At 41.2% G+C, this 21,169-nt stretch overlaps 1 protein-coding gene across 1 annotated transcript in view; it reads left to right on the top strand.

Annotated features, from left to right (window-relative positions):
- lrp1aa (low density lipoprotein receptor-related protein 1Aa) overlaps positions 1–21,169 on the top strand; it is a 223,070-nt gene that overhangs the window by 48,083 nt on the left and 153,818 nt on the right. The window contains exons 4-6 of the mRNA XM_082156602.1: positions 13,224–13,343; positions 14,479–14,607; positions 14,766–15,026. Of these exons, the coding sequence (XP_082012728.1) occupies positions 13,224–13,343; positions 14,479–14,607; positions 14,766–15,026 (510 nt within the window). The remainder of the gene's footprint in view (positions 1–13,223; positions 13,344–14,478; positions 14,608–14,765; positions 15,027–21,169) is intronic.

The raw sequence follows: 21,169 nt of genomic DNA, 5'->3' as shown, positions 1-21,169 counted from the left end.
AATAATATAATTATATATTTTGATATAATCACTCAAACTCCTTGATTTAAACCTCTCTACTTAACTGTCACGGATCTGCACTTTTAATTCCCACCGGACAAAAACAAACAAAATACAGAGATGCTAGAAATTTAAGAAGTACTTAAGAATTTCCTAAGTTTCTACATAAATCATATCTAGATTGTGATCAGATCTTTCTATCAATAGATGGAAGGAATTCAGTTAAAAAATAATATATAGTATATTTTCTCTTATTTATCTCTATAAACATCATTCCTGGGAAAATATGTGAAGCTCCAGGATTTTCTGTCCATTTTAAAACATAATTAGATTCAGGCGTTTCAATTGTTTTAGTGGTATAAATCTGGTGTGAGTTTAGCAGCTCTGCTTCACAGAAAGAACATAAATCTGGATCGTCTCAATCATAATCTGGACTTCATCACGCCTGGTTTTGGAAACTGCCATGCCTCAATCAAAAGTTCTTAATGCTCACAACAAGGCTGGAAAAGTATTTGTGAAGAGATTGATGTCTATCAGCTAGATAGTGTACAAAGAGAAGAAGTTCGGCTCCTCTGTTCCTCTACTGAGGAGTGACCGGGCAGAACAATCACTCCATAAGCGCGACATATAATATTCCAGGAGGTCACAAAAAACCGCAGGGTAACAAGGATCTACAGGCTTCTCTTGCAGTGCATAAGATTCATATTCATGAGGCCATCAGACAAACACTGAACAAGAATGATGAGCACAGCAGGGATTCTGCAGAGAAGAGGAACACACTTCTGTCCAAGAGGAACACTGCAGTATAACAGTTGCCAAATACCACATGGATGAGCCAGAAGACCATTGGAAAAATTTATTTCTTAGTAGATGAGTCCAAAGTAAAAAAAAAATATATATATAAAAAAAAAGTTTGGTTTAAATAAGAAACATTCAATTTGGACAAAAAAACACACATGCGATATATAATAGCAACTGCTTCCCAACTGTAAAGCTCGTTGTGGACCCGCCTATAGGCGCACATTACTAACGCGCTCTTTAAATAACAAAAAAATAACAATATTGTGCCATTGACTTTAGACCAGGTTTCAGTCGGTCAATGGCTCAGTCTATTTCTGTTCCTCAAAATAGCAACGCACCAACAATGCGCCAGAACACACCTCGTTCTCAGACCAGCAGCCCATGGGCGCACAAATGGGCGCAAATGCATTTGCCATTTAAACAACGTGACACAGGACGTGAAAATGAAAATTGCGTCGGGCTGAAACTAGCAAAACACACTTGCGTCGCTCCTGGCGCTGCGTTGCACCGGTGTAAGATAGGGCCCTGTGTACTCAGGAACTGATATATTTACTACTGATGCACAATGGTTCCCTTTCGAGGGAACTCGCGCTGCGTCGAGAATCGACACATTGGGGAACGCCTTCAGCGTGACGCGTCTGAAGCCTGTATGGAACTAGTCCAATCTTGATTGGTGTTGCGTGATTACGTCACCCGTGACGTCGCATGTGACGGTGAGCGGAAGCTATAAAAAGGACACCGGAACATAACAGCGTCAGCTTTCTGTTCTTCAGCAAGCGTTATATGTGACTGTGTGTCTTATTTGGTGTTGTTTGTTCGGTAAAGGTATAGTGATGGAGAAAGAGAAGCAGTTCAGACAGTGTGCGTCCCCTTGCCCGCGTTATTTGAGCGAGGGTGGCACACACGTGTTGTTTGTCTTGGAGTGGAGCATGCACGGGCAGCGCTCGAGGGCGCTGTCTGTGCAAACTGTGATCTAATGCCCCTTAGAACGCTCCGCTCCCGCCTCGGTCTGTTCGATGAATCAGGCCAGGCACGCGCTCCCCATGGATCAGGTCCCGCGTCTGTCGAGGCAGCGCGGCGCTTGCATTCATGGGGATCGCAAAAGGATCTGGCTGATAAGGTTGAGACGGCCTCGGCCCTTTCCCAACATTCATCGGCCAGTTCTCGCGGTCCCGCTCGCGAGGTGGAAGCCCGCCCAGCGGCTTCTTCCGCCCGCGAAGAGGACCCGATGTTCGAACTGTCTGGCTCTGAGGGGTCAGATAGTTTGAACATCGAGGCAGGAGAATGTGAAGCTCCATCAACACATTCCCCTGCCTTTGAGGAGCTGCTGGAGGTTGTGACCCGGGTTGTGGGTAAATTAAATATCGAATGGCCCCCAGATAAGCAGGAAGCGACGAAAAAAAGTATGCTTGATGAGCGCTTCCTGCAAGCCCGGTCACAACCTTCGCGCCGGAATCTCCCCTTTTTTCCCGATCTCCACACCGAGGTGTCGAGATCGTGGAATAAGCCCTTCTCTTCTCGACTCTCCAGCCCCAATGTGCATATATATTCTAGCATAATGGGGTCGAAAGAGAAGGGCTATGGGACGATGCCTCGGGTTGAAGAGAATTTTGCTTCTCATCTCTCGCCCGATGCTGCATCGTCCCTGAGAGCTCCGGCGCTTCCCTCCAAGCCCTGCCGTACCACTTCGGCGCTTGTTGGGAAAGCATATATGGCGGCAGGTCGGGCTGGTGCATGCCTGCACACTATGGGGCTTCTGCAGGCGTACCAGGCCGACCTCCTCAAGGAGGTGGACGACAGCGGGGAGGTCGCGTTCGACGACATTCGGGAAATGCGTCGAGCGGTCGACCTGTCTCTCCGTGCTACCAAAGAGACGGCCCGCGCCATTGGCCGCTCTATGGCAGCACTGGTAGCCACGGAGTAGCCACTGAATCTGTCGGACATCGGGGAGAAGGACAGGGCTTTCCTCCTCGATGCCCCGATTTCGTCTTCTGGCCTCTTCGGCGACGCAGTCAACACTGTCGTCGAGAGGTTTCAGGAGACGAAACGACAGTCAGCCGCACTGAAACATCTCATCCCCCGCCGTCGTTCCAAGTCTCATGGGTCTGCTGCCAGGGGGCAGTCCCATGAGGCAGCCGCCAGCTCCTCACACCTGCAGCAGCAGAAGGAGAGTGTTGCTTCTCGTGCCCCCCCCGAAAAAGACCTGGGGCCGAGGGCAACACTCTCAGCCGAAGTCGTCTGGACCTAGGACAGATCTGAGGACTGTCATTCAGGCGAGGAAGGCTTCGGCTAAGGGGCCCTGACGCGTTGCGCAGGCCTCTGAGGGTGGTCCCCCCCGTGATCGAGCAACAACCCTCCGGAAATCGATGTGTGCTTCCCGCCGCTACGTGCATTTCGGGACACATCGGTTTTCGCTTTCGGGGGAAAGGCGTATCAGTACAGGGTTCTTCCATTCGGCCTAGCACTGTCTCCTCGCACCTTCACGAAATGCATGGATGCGGCCCTTGCTCCTCTGAGACTTTAAGGCATTCACATCCTCAATTATATCGACGACTGGCTCATTTTGGCACAGTCGGTAGAGATGGCGGTTCAACATCGAGATGTTGTTCTGAACCATCTAAGGTGCTTAGGTTTAAGACTCAATGTCAAGAAGAGTTCCTTAATTCCTCTACAGAGGACCACTTTCCTGGGGGTAGTGTGGGATTCTATCTCGATGCGGGCACAGTTGTCTCCTGCTCGGGTAGATACCATCTTGAACACAGTAACGAGTCTCAAGCTAGGCCAGGCCATCACTGTCAAACACTTTCAGAGGGTGCTGGGCCTTATGGCAGCAGCGTCCAACGTGATTCCTTTTGGCCTGCTGTACATGAGGGCCCTGCAGTGGTGGCTCAGGACCAGAGGGTTTTCCCCGAGGGGCAACCCTTTTTGCACGATCAAAGTAACGCGCAGATGCCTTCGTTCTTTGGTCATGTGGAAGAAACCAGGGTTCCTGTCCCTAGGCCCTGTGTTGGGGGCACCGTGTCAGAGAACGATTCTAACCACGGATGCTTCCCTCACAGGCTGGGGTGCGGTTATGGAAGGCCGCTACACCAGGGGTACTTGGAAGGACCATCATCTTTCTTGGCACATCAATTGCTTGGAGATGATGGCAGTATGTCTGGCCCTCAGACATTTCCTTCCGGACCTCAGAGGCCATCATGTTCTAGTGCGAACAGACAATACGTCGGTGGTTTCATATATAAATCGACAGGGGGGCCTGAGATCGCGCCCTCTGTGCAGACTGGCGCATCAGGTTCTCCAATGGGCCCAGGGAAAACTTCTTTCACTCAGAGCAATGTTTATCCCTGGGGACAGCAATGTGGGGGCAGACATCCCGTCGAGGCAGGGGCTGAGGCCCGGGGAATGGAGACTCCACCCCGAGGTGGTGGGGTTGATATGGAGGGAGTTTGGTCAGGCCGAAGTGGACCTGTTTGCCTCTCAAGAGAACACCCACTGTCCGCTCTGGTACTCCCTCACGCTTCCAGCTCCTCTGGGACTGGATGCCATGGTGCAGACGTGGCCGAGGCTACGTCTGCACGCATTTCCCCCGATCGCTCTGCTCCCAGGGGTTCTAGAGAGAGTCCGGCGGTACGGGATCAGCCTACTCCTAGTAGCCCCGTACTGGCCGGCCCGAGTGTGGTTTTCGGACATTATGGTTCTCCTAGCAGGTCCTCCGTGGCAAATTCCGATCAGGAGGGACCTTCTGTCTCAGGCCCAGGGCACAATATTCCACCCTCGACCAGAGCTATGGAAGCTGTGGGTCTGGCCCCTGAGGGGGACCAACTCTTGAATGTCGGTCTCTCAACTGAGGTTGTCGAGACCATTTTAAACTCTAGAGCCCCCTCCACGAGGAAACTGTATGCGTTGAAATGGAATGTATTCACTTTATGGTGCAGAGAACATCAGGTGGACCCAGTTAACTGCCCGGTGGCTTCAGTGCTGGAGTTCCTGCAGAGTCGCTTCTCTGACGGGCTCTCCCCGTCCACGCTTAAGGTCTATGTGGCGGCCTTAGCTGCCTTCCACACGCCTTTAGGGGTGGGCACTTTGGGGAGACACCCACTTATAGTACGTTTCCTTCGTGGAGTCAGGAGGATGAGGCCTGTCATCCAGTCCAGGGTCCCCACGTGGGACCTGGCAGTAGTTCTTGAGGGGTTATCCCTGGCACCCTTCGAACCTTTGGATGAGGTGACTGAGAAATTTATGTCTGTTAAAGTAGCGTTCCTGCTCGCCATCACGTCCCTAAAAAGAGTCGGGGACCTGCAGGCTCTATCTGTCGCTCCTTCCTGCCTCGAGTTCGCTCCCGGCAGAGTAAAGGCCATTCTCCACCCTAGACCTGGCTATGTGCCTAAGGTGCCGTCAAATGTGGCACGGTCTATAATTCTCCAGGCCTTTCATCCGCCACCGCATGTGTCGGATGAGCAAGCTAAATTACATTTACTATGCCCGATCCGAGCCCTGGAAATCTATGTTCAAAGGACTTCGGGCTGGAGGAAATCGGATCAACTACTTGTGTGCTTTGGGTCCCCAAAAAAGGGGTCACCTGCTTCAAAACAAACTATTAGCAGATGGATAGTGGAAACAATTTCTTCAGCTTACGAGGTGCACGGTTTGCCTTCACCTCTAGCGTTAAAAGCCCACTCCACTAGAGGAGTGGCTTCCTCTAAGGCTCTGCTAGCAGGAGTTTCCCTCCAAGAGGTCTTTGATGCTGCAGGCTGGGCTTCCCCTCACACTTTTATAAAACACTACAGTTTGGATCTGCCCTCTACACCGGGTTCACGGGTTCTCTCGTCTTGAGTATGCCAGATTGCTTCATACCAGGGCTTATTCTCTCAGTGTGGCGCAGTGGGCATTTCGTTCCCCAATGTGTCGATTCTCGACGCAGCGCGAGTTCCCTCGAAAGGGAACGTCTCGGGTTACGACTGTAACCCTCGTTCCCTGAGAAGGGAACGAGACGCTGCGTCCCTCGGCCACACTTTTCGCGCTCCTGAGAACGACTTGCTTCGACCAATTGAAAGCTGACGCTGTTATGTTCCGGTGTCCTTTTTATAGCTTCCGCTCACCGTCACATGCGACGTCACGGGTGACGTAATCACGCAACACCAATCAAGATTGGACTAGTTCCATACAGGCTTCAGACGCGTCACGCTGAAGGCGTTCCCCAATGTGTCGATTCTCGACGCAGCGCGAGTTCCCTCGAAAGGGAACGAGGGTTACAGTCGTAACCCGAGACGTTAATCCTGCTTTGAATTTGTTTGGAATTATTTTGTTGGCAGATCAAAAATACACAAATTGACTGGCAATATGTACAACGTTACTCAATGTTAACGTATTGTTCGTTAAACTGTTGTTGTAAAAAACCATATCAGACACACAACCATGCTGTCGGTTGGAGCGTCAGCACCCCTAAATACAAAGTTTTATGAGTTTTTTATTTGAGTTTTTATGTAGGTTTTTTATAGGATCTGAACTCAATGTACAGGTCAAATAGTGTATAAAAGGAAAGGAAAATTCCTGGGCTTTTCAAATGCAGTTAACCTTGATCTACCTATTTTAGCTTCACCCCTATATGCACACACTCTCTCTCTCTCTCACACACAGCTGTAGTGTCTCTCTTTATGCATGAATCTAGCGGGTGATCTCCAGTGATGTGACACAAACCCGTCTGGACATGAACACACTGGCGAGGTGATAGAGGACAACAAACCAGAGGAAATCACTGGAGAGATACAGACAGAAACTGCTAGAGTTCAAGATTTATTGTAGGTTAATTACAAATCTAGGGTTAGATCACCTAATAAAATGTTATTGCCATTTACAAACTTGGCATGATTCACATCAGATTTGAGATCAGGGACAACAAATGACACTGGTTTTGCATGTCTTGTGACTGTTCACTAAAAATCAGCAGGGTTTGAAATGAACACCCGCCAGCCTGTCTAATGCAGGTGAAAATCCATAACGCATTTTAACACACTAGCCAATTTGGCGGGTTATGCTTCATAAATTATGTTCTATTACTTTGCATGGCATAGCTATCAGAGCCCTTTCACTATAAGGATCCTCAAACATTGGCAAAACAACGTGTAAATAGGGTCGCACACAGACGTAGCACACCACTCGCCGTCTATCGAGATGTCCAAGGCCTGGTGTTTCCCGTCTGGTTCGATCCGCTGGAGCCCATAGGAGACAATTAAGAGGACACTTTTTCTAATAAATGCCGCATCTCCATGACTTTTGGACAAAAATCGCCCTTACGTTTTTATTGCTATGAAAGTAAACTCAAGGCAATTATAAGAGAAGTCACAGAGAATTTTGTCTTTATTTCTGTTTTTTAGGTAACACTTTACAATTAGGTTTTATTTGTTAACATTAGTTAATGTATTAACTAACAATGAGCAATACATTTGTAACTGTATTTGTTCATCTTTGTTGACGTACCTGTAGTTAATAAAAATAAAGCTGTTCTTGTTTGTTCATGTTACTTAACAGTGCATTAACTAATGTTAACCAATACAACTTTACATATTAATAATGCATTAGTAAATGTTGAAATTAACATTAACAAAGATTAATAAATGCTGTAGTAGTGCATTTAATTATTAGTTCATGTTAACTAATGAAACTTACTGTGAAGTGTTACCCTTTTTTTTTTTATTATGTTAAGTGATCACGAACAGTGGATTGACTGTCATAAAGCTGAGTTAATAATATTAACTCAAAATTATTAAATCAGATTTAATAATAAATAGGCTGTATTTAAACCTAAGCTGTGACATTGTTAAGCTGGTTTCTTTCTTATCATTTTTGTTTTGACTAGTAGAAGTTCTGAATGGCTGGTAACTTAAAAATTGAGTAGCCAAATTGGCTGATGAGTGAAAAAAAAAATGTCAAACCCTGGACTTCAGAAATCTTGGAATATAGAGCCATTGCATGGACCACATTTATTCTACTGTTTTTTTATACTTACAAGGATAGGTCACCCAAAAATGAAAATTAGCCCATGATTATATACATACACTGTAAAAAAAAAAAATTACATTCCCAAGTCAAAAATTTCAAGTGACCGATAACATCTAAATTTTTCAATTGGTCTGACGTATTATTTCTCATTGAGCCAATGTTAACAGACTATTCCAACAAGAATTTCACTTGGGCCAATTGAAAAATTTAGATGTTATCAGTCACTTGAAATTTTTGATTTGGGAGGGTTAGAATTTTTTTACAGTGTATTATACATATACATTATAAATATTATACACATTTTAAATATGTGTATTTTCCTTACACAAATGCATCGCTTCGCTTCAGAAGGCCTTTATTAACCCATATGGCCATATGGATTACTGTTATAATGGATGGATGCACTTTTTTGGGCTTCAAATTTTCAACAGCTATTCACTCCCATTAGACAGCTAGGAGGAGACATGAGATTCTTTAATATAACTCTCGATTGTATTCGTCTGAAAGAAGAATGTCATATACACCTAGGATGACTTCAGGGTGAGTAAATCATGGGCTAATGATCATTTTTGGGTGAACTATCCCTTTAAGTTGGCAGTAAAAATCACTCTCCAATTGTATGGAAAAGAGCAACTGCAGTGATTGATACGAGTAAATGTTGACAATTCCCATTTTATATTTCTTTTGCTCCCTAGTTTTAAACAAATACAATAATAAATATTCATAAAAAATATTCTGCCCTACACAACACATAAATAAATAAATCTACATAAATAGATTAATAGATGATTTAAAATGAAAACATATGCAGTTTTAGGAGTAACATAATGTTCTGACGGTACTAACATATGTACATTTCTCAGTAGCGTGACAGTAGCTTGTCTGTTTTCAAAGTCCTCAACAACTGCAAACTCTGGTGTGTGTTTTTACAACCCACGTTTTAATGAGTGTCATTTCATGTTGTTTCTTCATCATGAGTGGCTTTTAGCTTTGTAATCTGCCGTTGCACATGAGCTTCCCAACGCTGTTCAATGGCAGAAGCAGTGATTTCAAACCGCTTAAATTAATGCAGTGCATTTGATCCAAACTTGAATTGCTCAATCATCACATTCATGAATTGGAAACATTATCTCTGCATGGCTTCATGTATGAGGACATGTGTCACTTTAGATACTCGATACAGAGTCAGTCACTGAACCTGAAGACTATCCGATCTGACCTTATATGTAGAGGAACGGTGAAACAGTCAACAGTTCACTGGTCAGAAGAAGGTGCATTAATGAAGAAAACTAGAACAGACATTAGCGGCTCAGAGCCTGATGCTTGAAGCCACTGTATGTCACAGACTAATACACAACACAGTCATTCTTCCAACAGGATATTTTCATTGCTTAATAAAACTGTTAGTGTGACATGATTTGTTAAAAGAAAAAATGGTTTACCTTTATGCATTTGGCATACACTTTTATCCATAGCTAAATTAATTCAAGATGGACAGTTTTGACATCACTAAGAATCTAAATGATCTTGGCATTGTTAATACTGTTTGAGTGACAGGAACATTTTTCATTTTTAGTGTTTATAACAATATCTAGAGAACAGGGAGACCAATAGCTGATATAATACCTATCCACCTTATTCCTGACGACCTCACTGCGTTATGAATTATGGGTGGCACTTCCGGTTTGGGGAACTTCCATTAAAAAAGGCTGAAACGAATCATTTCAAATCATAAGGTTGCCCTACAAATAAAGCTGATCGTCAGTTTGACTGGATGAGCTGTTGATTTTCCTTCATGATTTATTTTCAGACATCATGAGAATAACGTTATACTTGGTATTTTAACGTAACGTTATAACAAGAATATCTATGGTAAGAGCTCTTTTCAGACACTGCTTCTTTTCCTTGTGATTCATTTCTTTTTTTCCTTTGCAATCCGCTGTAAAAGTATGAAAAAGGACAACATATACTGCACATTTGTGGTCTGTTCTGCCGTATTTAATTTAGGATATACGTTATTCCATTAATAATTCACTGAAATGCACGAACATTCCTTTGTTATTCTCCTCAAATCCTCACGTCTCTTTCCAGGTTTGTTTTCACAGGTAAATGCAATTTATAATATGACAAAATGACGGAAATCACTTTGAAATAGTATCACGTAATGCTGAAGTTAATGAACATTTTTGATTAAGGCAACATAAGTTACATAATACAGATATATATATATTACTACAGTGATATTTAACCCGTCCGTTATTGCTGTGGAAAGACTCACGCTTTTGGGGTTATTTGATCTGTTGAAAGTAAGTTACCTTGTCCTTGATGCTTTACACTTTTAAATTTCCTTTTAATTTTCCACGGATGAAAGGTGAGTAGATTAATGCCATCTCATTGTGACACTTTTTTTTAACGTATTGCGTTCATAGAGCGAGCCTTTTCACTGATTGTTTACAGTTTAACGGAAGTTATACCCATAATTCGCACAAAGCATCAAGGGGCATAGGAATAAGGTGGATATAAATATCTGATTTAATAGTTTAATAATAGCAAACTAGGTAATTGCCTAATGAAATGGAGATTTACTGTACTTTGTTTCACCTAATGCTTACAAGAAAGGTGCAGTGCACAAAGCTGGACGGATTTAACTTTATTTCGAAATGTAATTTCTATGAAAAGTGTTAGGCTCTATCAGTTGTAACCCATCAGAGCACTTGCTACACACTTTACCATAGTGTGATGAAGGCAAAATCCCTGTCAAATTTCTACTCAATCATCTTAAGGATTAGCAATGATGAATTTACTGCACATGCTCAACTCTGCACGCTTACACTCATACACACACACACACACACACACACACACATATACCTACATGCAAATCAAAACATACTCATATAATTTCTGCTGTGATCGTATACCAACACTGTCCCAAAACCTAGCGAAGACTACAGAGACAGGCAGTTCTTCTAGAACAGCATCTCTATTGAAATGGAACCTAATAGATCCAGATTGGACTCGACTTGCTGTTGCTTTCAATAGAGTTTGACATTTTAGCATTTTGCTAAGCTAATGATGAAATATTGTTCTCTGAACATTCAAAAACGGGGTTTTTTTCTTGGTTATGCGAACGTTAAGGGAACATTCCATTTTGTCATTCTTTTAATGTTCTCTGAACGTTCTGAAACAAGTAGTAACATTTACAAAAAGTTAAAAGAACATCCAGCTAAATGTTTCAGGTAAAAACGTTCCATGAACAATGTATAAATAATTTTTTGTGCTAACTTTTTGAGAACATTATCAAAGACCAGATAACTTTGAACGAACGCTCTATTAACATTACTGGAAGAACATTTGTTCACCATGTTAGCTGGGAAGGCTGTCTACATTAAGAGCTGTTAGCATATTAGCATAGCTGCTACGAGCTGTTGAAGCAGGTCATCTAGAGCAGAATGGGCAATTTCGGAAACCATTGTTCCAACGAACATTTGCAAACAGCATCGCAAAGTTGTGTGTTTGGAGCAGAGTTTCTTGTTTGCATGATATATGGACTTAATAAACCCTTATCTTGAGCCAAATAAGCAAGCTGACATTAAATACAATCTGTATCTTTTATTTAGAATACATACAAATGTCATTTACGTCTTTTAGTTTGTCAAGAGATTTAAAGCACCGTTTTTGAAGAGTGCACATGTGCGAACGTGCTCTACTATGTAAGAACGAGCCAAATATTGAGTCTGGTAATAAAGCAAAATAACTGAGAAAAATTTGAATTAGTCGTCAGATGGTATGTTCGTAATTTATAGCAAAACATCTTGCATTAATTCGATCTCAAACAGATTAATTAAACGAAGTTATTACTCCACCACCTGCGTGACATAATTAACCAACGTGGTTGAACCACCAATTTGCAACAATGTGGTTTCGGGAAACAGTTGTGATTAGCTAGTTGATTTCTTCAACGATGCGTCGTACTATGGTAGTGAACCAGCGTGTTACATCGTTGTACGAGAAACACACCCCAGCACAGTTTAGCTCCAACCCTAATCAAGCACACATGAACAAGCTAATAAGGTCTTCAGGATTACTAGAAAGCTAAGGGCGGCTGAGTTTTTCCTCCAGGACTGAAGTTGCCCATCCCTGATCTTGAGGCTCATTTGTTTCTGACTGTGTGCTCATATGTGTGTTCTGAGATACCAGGTGCTGTTATTTTATTTGGGTCACTCTGTGGTTTGTTAAATCAGTCAAAGATGCCATTGCATGGAAAATAGCAGCCCAGGCTCATTGGAAAAATGTACCTGTGGCAACATTTCTGCAAAATGATATTAGGTTTCGCGACAGTTTCAAATTGAAATGTCCAGTGAGTGGCGCTAAACGTGTGTTCAGTTTTATCTGAAACATATGAACGTGAATATTATGTTGTTCTGAATTGAAACATTTCTACATTGTATTTTAAAATAACGTACACCTACTGCCCGATAGTGTTGCAAAAGCATATGTAGAGTAAACAAAAGTCGACACACTGCCACTGCTGCTTCAAAGAATCAATTTATTGAACTGTAAATATTTTCGATCAGAAGATGTTCGTCAGGTAGCCTATAAAAACAAGTACACAGCAAGGTACAATTTATATCAACATGATCCATCACACCTGATCTAATTATCAGACTCATTAAACCAATCATACAAAATACACAATAATAACCAACATAACAAAAATATAGAGAATAAACTCCCAAAAAGTACATGCAAAAATAGTCACCAATATATACAGAAAATAATTGACACAAATATTGAGAACGAACACCAAATCAAAGACCATTAGGGAAGAGGAGGAAAAAATAAAACAATTCACAAAAAGGGTTTAAGATCAAAATCCAAATCAAGGCCCTTTGGGGAAAGGGTATTCAATGATTATATATGAAACGCTTCCCTCTGTAGCAGAAGTTTATTAATGTTACCACCCCTTATTAGTGCTTTGACTTGTGCAATTAAACCTATATTGAAGACTCGACAGATTGTGTTTAAAAGCATTAAAGTGATCCAAGTTCACTTGACCAGGGTCAAATAGATGCTTTTAGGTTGTTCGTTCAATTTCTTAAATATATATAGTACGTTTTTTGTATTCGAACACTATGAAAGTGTCCTTTGGTGAATAACTGTGTATTAGACGTTAGCTGGATTCTAGTGCTTGTGCTACATTATAATTCTAGTATGTGATGTATAGTCTGTTACTAGATTGAGCAAAAATAGAGATGTTATGCATGATATGCTTTCATTATACAAGTAGTGCTTTTAGACTTCTTTTAATGTTTTTTTGCTGTTTTGAACTTTGCAGTCTTCCAGAAATGTCTTCAGCCAGCAGTGTGACTGTGTGTGAGTGTGTTGTTTGACCTCTGTGTGTCCTCTGCTCTGATCTCTAGAGCTGGCGCTGAACTGCACTCTCGCGGGTTGCCAGGACGACTGCGCTGTCACTCGCGCCGGCCCCATGTGCTTCTGCAAGAGCGGCTATGAGATCAGCCAGGACGGAAAGATCTGTAAAGGTCGGTTGCATGTGCACACACACTCACACACACACACACACACACACCAACAAAAACATTCCTTGGACAAATGGACACAGATATACAGAGAGTGGATATTTATTTTACGTTTATTGGAATAACCAGTTATTATTATTTTTTTTAACAAACAGCATTCACACTAACTAGAGTCTAAAACATAGAATTTTTTATCGGGTGTCATGTAAAGAAAAATGTACCATTGTCACAAATTATTTTGCTTTTTTTTTTTTTTGGATATTTAATTGTTTATTTTAAGATACTGACTGTACATTAACCTTTTGTATATTACATGGATTTTTAACATAATTACATAAATGATTGTATTATTTAATATGAACTAATCTGAGCAAATTACAGTATGTCATGCCACACTATTTTAGGACATACATTTTTTTTAATTTGCTTACTCTCCAAAAAAAGGTTTTGTTTGTTAACATTATTTAATTACATTAGTTAAAATTAACTAATAATGAACAACACTTCTACAGCATTTATTGCCCACTTTGTTTGTCAGTATTCTTGTCTTATTTTTCAGACAAATGTCCAAACATCTTTTAAACAAGTTAAATTTACTGTAGTGACAAAATTGTGTCAAATAATAAGACTTATGTTCAGAGAATACATCTTAAAACAAATTCATTTTCAGCCCTTTGGCACATCTTTACTTGTGTAATACTTACTTGTACAACATTGTACAACTAGTAAGTATAAAAGCTTGTGTCTGCCACAGAAAAATAATTGTAAAAACAAAATTAAAAAGGTAATTGCGACTATTTTTCTCACAATTGCAAGTTTATATCTCACAATTCTTAGAAAAAAGTCAGAATTGTGGGATATAAACTCACAGTTGCAAGATCAATATATAAAGTCAGTAAGCTTATTTCCGCCACGGAATAAAAAAGCTAATTCCGACTTTTCTTCTCGCTATTGAGAGTTTAGATCTCACAATTCTGACTTTTTGTCTCAGAATTGTGAGATATAAACTCTCAATTGCGAGAAGAAAAGTCAGAAATGTAAGTCAAAAAGTCGTAATAATTTTTTTTATTCCATGGCGGAAATAAGCTTCCAAGACAAAAACCCTGCTGTAGTTTTGATTGTGTCTGTGTGTGTTCAGATTTCGACGAGTGTACGGTGTACGGCACCTGCAGTCAGACGTGCACAAACACAGACGGCTCGTACGCCTGCTCCTGTGTGGAAGGTTATCTAGTCCAACCAGACAACCGCTCCTGCAAGGCCAAGAACGGTAAGACAAACATAACAGTCCGAGATAAGATAAAATAAGGATTCTCCATTTCCGTTCCCCTCACACATGTATCCGAGTCAGCCAGCAGTTTAATTCATTATTATTGGCCGAACTGCTATTATATTTGAGATTAAACGGATGTCTTCCCGTTGCTGTAGTGCCTGTGGATCGTCTCCCCGTGTTAGTGATTGCGAACTCTCAGAACATCCAGATCACATCTCTAAGCGGCTCCAGCAGCCCATCGCTCTACACAAGCACAAAACAGACCACGGCCATGGACTTCCTGTACGCGCAGGAAACGGTTTGCTGGATCAATGTGGGCGACTCCTCCGCGGGCACACATCTGAAGTGCGCTAAGATAACAGGACTCAAGAGCTTCACAGATGAGAGAGCCATCAACATCTCCCTCAGCTTACACCGTAAGACTTTTCACAATGCAAACCACTTTTCTCACTCAGGGCTGTTTATATTTGAGGAAATCCATGTGAATTAATGAAGATGCTTAAACAATGTTTTTGAGACTAGTAATATTTCAAGAATGAATTCAAGATTCACCTGCATATAGCGTTGTCCACTTGTGACTCAATCGACCAAAACACATCTTTATACCAGGTGTAAACACGGCCCTGGTGTCAATCATCACCACATCTCATTCCTTCCATCAGGGAACGGAGGATTCAATAGTAACCGAGACGATATTTATATACATTCATAAGATCTCTTTATACAGGCGATCAGAATTTCAAAATATAAATATCAGCATCTGCACCAAATTGAATATTTTTGCTCAGTTTGGGCCTCTGAATAAAACTCAAGTGGTTCTTTCTCCATATTATCACTATAACAGACTACTGTATATGATCCATTAAAGCCAAATATGATACTTCAAAAAAAATGCACATGCAAACTTTTTTTTTTACATAAAAAAAAACAAAAACAAAAAAAAATATATATATTGTCTAAGGGATCAATAAACTGTTTTTTGATCAAGATTTGTTCAAGATTTTCCTGAAAATGATCTCATATGTCCAGCTTTACAGGGTTAACTGTTCCACCAGTATCAGGTTATAGCTTTACCATTTAGTACCATTAATCTGTACTAATCCTACATTTCTGAACAGAGCCATTCATTGGTGATCATCTTAAATATTTCATATTTTCCTTTTGTGCCTTCAGATAGTGTTGTTTTTGGACACTCTGTTTGGATTCACTCTACAGTGATCAATACTACTTTCCATGGGCGTTAATAGTACAATAACTGCATCATTGACATGCATGGTGCAGTGCTGCTTCAGCACATTTAGTGGCTGTCTGAACTGGATTTCATGTGGGTAATGAATACGATGCTGCAGAAGTGGCACAACTGTGTAGTTAATTCACCTCTGAGTTTTTATGAAAGAGATGAAAAGTGGAATGAATGAAGTTCTGGGAAAAAGATTAAAAAGATTTCAGATGGAATGAAATAAAACAAGTTTGGGAAATGACCAGAAACTGGGATTGACAGAGGTTCCAAGGATTTACAACATCAGAGAGAGAGAGAGAGAGAGAGAGAGAAGCTGTTTCTCAAACCACAGTGACATCATTTTAAATGCTTTTTTGAAACGTTAAAGAGGTCATGATTTGAGAATCAAAATTTCCCCAAAATTTCGACATACAAGAAGCCATTGTATTACAAAACATACCATGGGTCCTATCTTGCACCCAGCGCAATTGACTTTGTACAGCGACGCATGTATCATTCCTATTTTGCACCCGACGCACAGCGGACTTTTCCCTCCACAGACGCACGTCGGTAAATTAGGGAATGAACTTGCGCTCCCGGGGGCGGTTCCGGCGCAAACGTTCCCTGGTGCTATTTTGCAGTTTCAGAAAACAATTCCGCCACAGACCAGGAGAAACCTAGTCTAAAGTCAGTGGCGCGTTATTCAGAGGCTATTTTAAGAGCGAATGCTTGGCCATAATGTAGCGTGTGCACAACACACACACACTTTGCTTCTCTCATCTACACAGACACAGCAGTTTTCATTTTTGCAAATCATAGGCTATATAATTACAAGGAAAAAAATTCCACACGAGGGAAATCATTGTTGTGTCCATGAAGATGTGAAAAAATTAGCATAAATCTAGCTTACACATTTATCCAAATTATCATACGCCTGTTTAACCGAAGCTAATTTGGGTGTGTTTCTCCATCCCCAATGTCACTTCTCTGTGTTTTACGACCCTGACGAGAACGTCGGTCTCCTCGGCTGTGAACCGCTCCTGGCGTGCGTCTGGCAAATCCGCCGTTATAATAGCAACCCGCCATGGAACAAGCGCGCCTGCTCTTAAAGGGAATGTGAGATGTCGCTCTGATTGGTTTATTTCACGTTACGCCCAAACCACACCTATGAGTAATGAAGCTACTTCAGACCAACACATTTTAGATTTGCGTCAGATTTTCACACAAAGTTACTTGCGTTTCGCGTTTGATACTTGCGTTTCAGATCGTTAAAATAGGGCCCCATAAGTTTACAACTCAAAGCGATCAAAGAACGCATGCCGTTCATGATAAGCCAATGTGAATTCCCTGGCTTCCTGCAATCCCAGAATGCATTACAACTTGCTCAGTGAACAAAATAAATCCATCGGTATAGAAATATATTTTATTCAACACCAAAAAAATTTTTTGACTCTTATATTTTCTGTTTTGTCTCTGCTTTCCTGGTCATCTTCTATAGTTGGATCAGTAGTTTAGACAGGAAATGACTGTGTTAACCTGGAGTGCATATTTTGGGTCTTACAACAACGCTGGCACTCAGTAACCGTCCAGATGGAGATTTAGGCCAGAAATGTACTCTACGCAAGAATGCAGACATGAACGAGTGTTTGTGTTCACATACTTGTGTAGAGTATGTCTTTGGGTTTAAGTGCTAGTTAGTTTGAATGCTGCCGGGATTTCCAGGTTTTAACATGTTTCTCAGTCACACACTCACAGGTCAGAGGTCACAGGGTTGACTGCGACACTATGCCCTCACTAGGAAGCGATAAAGAGATCATTGGCTTCCTGTTGCCGGGTAAAGATAAAGCTGTCTGCCGCGTGAGTGAGGAAGAAGAACTAAAGGGAGAATAGCAATGAAGAGGTGAAATCGGTAATATAGTGATCTTGAAATCTACTTAGAGGTCTCAAGGTAAAAACTTTTCTTTTAGAAAGAATGAGCAATTTAATAACTTGAAATAGTGTCATGAAAATGATTTGGTATTTTCATTGCAGATTATTGCACCATTTTCCATTTAGTTTTTAAGATATCTGTTCAAATGACATTCCTTTCAGGAGAGCTCATAAAACTTGTGCGTTTCTCTCGAAATACTGTCGTGAACCTGGGTTCAGATCTCCTTTAGCTGGCGGTCTCTGGAAGGGTCACACAGGAAATGTGTTCGCCGTGATTCATGACCTCAGCGTGACATGCAGATGAGGCCACCAGATGTTTTCCACTCTTCTTCTCTTCACAGTCTAGGATAGTGGTGTATTCTCTTTTCATTTCAAACGGAAAGATACTATTGTAGAATTCATGGAAATAGACGTTTTAAAGCACGAGGAACGTTTACCTCACTAGTTAGAAATCACAAATGATGGTATCAATATCTGTAATGCTAGATTGCAATATTAATACGACATCTGAAAATACGTTGAGTTTTAATCACTTGAAAATAGGTTTGGGCTATTTAAACAATGAAAATCAGCTATGGAGCTGAGACCTGACTTGAGACACCTTTTTAAAAAAGTTTAACTATTTTACCATGGTCTCACTGAAACACACGTGTGCGCATATATGTGTCTTGAATCTGCTCGGACAGATTGAGTTCAGCCTGTGAGAGACAGCATGCAGACACTCCCCATTGAACAACACTCTTCCACAAGCCTTGATCCATAAGTCCATATGCGTCTGTGTTTATGTGTGTGTTTTATGAGTGGTTTGTGTAGGTTGCTGGGGTTTGCTGCAGCATATTTATATTCTGTTTTGTGGAACATTTTCCAGACGTTGTGGTTGACATGAGGCGACCCAACCCCCCCCCCCATCCGTCTGCGGCTCCGGAGCTTTATCAGGAAAACAGGGAAAACTGACATGTACAGGTGGAGATGTGATGCTTACACCTCCTCTGTTTGCCATCTTTACATCATCACCATGTTATCTCTTAAAGAAATGTGTTTGTCTGTTAGTATCTTGGAAAATGTGGACCAAAATGTCATCATGTACATGTTCATCAGAGATCAGGAGTGTTATTGACTAGCGGCAGTCCAGTAAAGTCATCTCTTGCACGGTAATTTGGTGTGTCTCAGCATAAATAGCGGAAAGACTGGATGTGCGATGAAGTAATGTGGGTTAAAGCAGAAGGGAGTGGTTTTCTGACATACGGTCTGCGTGGTACAGAAGTTTCCGGAAAGCCTCTTAAACGATCATGTGCTTGAATCGGCTCACGCTTAACCGCGTCTGCCACACATTTCTGGCTCCGCCAACATTCAGGGCATTGTTTTGGTTTTAATCTCTTTTTTTTTTAACCCTCACCCTAACCCTTTTTCTCTGACAATCTGTGCTTTGCTTGACCCTATGTGTGTTTATTGATTGACTTAACTGTTTCATTATTGGTTTTTATCTCTCTTTATTTTAATGTGAACCATTTGAATGGTGTCAGCAAGTCTTGCACCCTTTTTTGGTCCAAATCAATGAGCTCTGAGGACTCACATTTACAGTTTCACATCAGACTTCTGTTCATTATGTTGGTGTGCAGTGTGAATCAAGTTCTTATATTGCAATTGGAAGCAATCCAGCCTGACTTGCAGAGGTGAACTGCTCTTAATGCTTTTATTTATGCTAGGGCTGCACGATATTGAAGAAAATAAATAATGCGATATTCGATATGCAATACGATAATGCTTAAAGTGTGTAAAATAAACTTAAATTATCTTTAAAATACATTTAAAATGATATAACCTACATGTGTTTCACATTCTTTTTGTGACAAGAAAACATCCCTACAACTTCTGAAAGTGAACAGCAGTGTTTTACTGTAGCATAATGTGTTATTTTACATAACACAATAACAACATTTACAATAAGCCTACATTAGGTTTATGTAACAACAGAAACTGAATAATCAAATGTAAAAATAAAACACTGCTTAGTCTTCACTGTATTAATTAAATATATACTGATTCTTATTAAAGCTACAAAAGTTATTCAGCCAAGAGCAGTGAGTGGTTTTCTCTGTCTTTTGTTCATGACGCCAGTTTATTGAAAGCTGTTGCGATATGCATATCACGATATATACATTTGCGATATTTCAATAATTTCGATATATTGTGCAGCCCTAATTTATGCTAATCATAGAATAATGCACTTTAATTCCTTCTTGTCCTCAGAGAAATTGCCTTCAGTGAGTAACTAAAGGGGTTTTAGGGAAGACAAACCGGATACAATCAAGATCATGTGGGTTAAAATTTGGTTGTACAAGCATAGGGACATAACACGAGAAGAAAGGAAGCTAACAACACTTTACATTGTTTGCTTCTTCTCCTCTTAAATGATTGCCTACCTGCTACAGTGGTGAACAGCCACCAGCTATTTCATATTTATGGGCATTTTGCCTGTTTTTGTTAAGATTGTTTGACGAGAGACAGAGACAAGAGGGGACCGAATTGGGACAGGATCTCAAACTCCTTGGTTTACAGTAATTTTACAAGAGCGATAGGCACAGCTTTTATAAAACTATTACTACATATATCTTGCAAGGTTTCATAAATAAGAGAAAAGAATTGATAGCAAATTCATAATTATTCTGCCAAGCAATGTATTATTTACAATGGGTCAGAGGGTGGAATCAGATTAGGACCAAGCAACTTGGTCCATAAAGTGTTTTTGTCCTATAAAAACAAAAGAATCCAACTGTGTCAAAGACGTCCATGGTTTCGATATGGACAGAAATATGACTTACTTCATAGCTGGAAACCTGGCTGGTCAGGACATGGCGTAAAAATGGCAGACCACTTGTCATATTGTCAGATGCCAACTCCTGAGCTTGTCAAGGCCGTTTGAGAAACAGCTTTAAACAAACTCCACTATTAATAAAATATGGTTCAAGATGTAAATACAGGCCTTTGTTTGTTAGGCTCAATGCATTTTCATATGAAGCCGTCTCAGGAAATGAGAGCTAGAGCCATTAGACCATTTGTTTTCATTCAGTGTAGAGGGAAGGTTGTGTCACAAATGGAATTTCTTACCCTCCTTCCACTGAGACCTACAATTTTACCAGGAATTACAATGAGACTGAAGCCAGGTTCCTCAGCCCACTGTTTCTCTGGTTTTTCTCTGTGGCGTTCCTCTATTCTTGCATTGTTCAGACGGCAGCTGCTCTAAGACCCATTCGTCTTCCTCAACCGTCTTTTGTACACTTGCTCTTTTCTCCAATCTTTAGTGTTTTTTTGATCTGTGTTTTTAATCACTGGCTTTCAATCCGGGCAGCTGGAAAAGTTTAGGCAGGACTCGGCTCTTAAATAAACAACACCTTTGGGGATACAGCCCTT

This window comes from Leuciscus leuciscus (genome assembly GCF_965113295.1).
Source record: "Leuciscus leuciscus genome assembly, chromosome: 23".
NCBI classification, from domain to species: Eukaryota; Metazoa; Chordata; class Actinopteri; order Cypriniformes; family Leuciscidae; genus Leuciscus; species Leuciscus leuciscus.
Note: the sequence above shows the minus strand (reverse complement) of the source record. Positions and strands in the feature narration are given on the sequence as shown.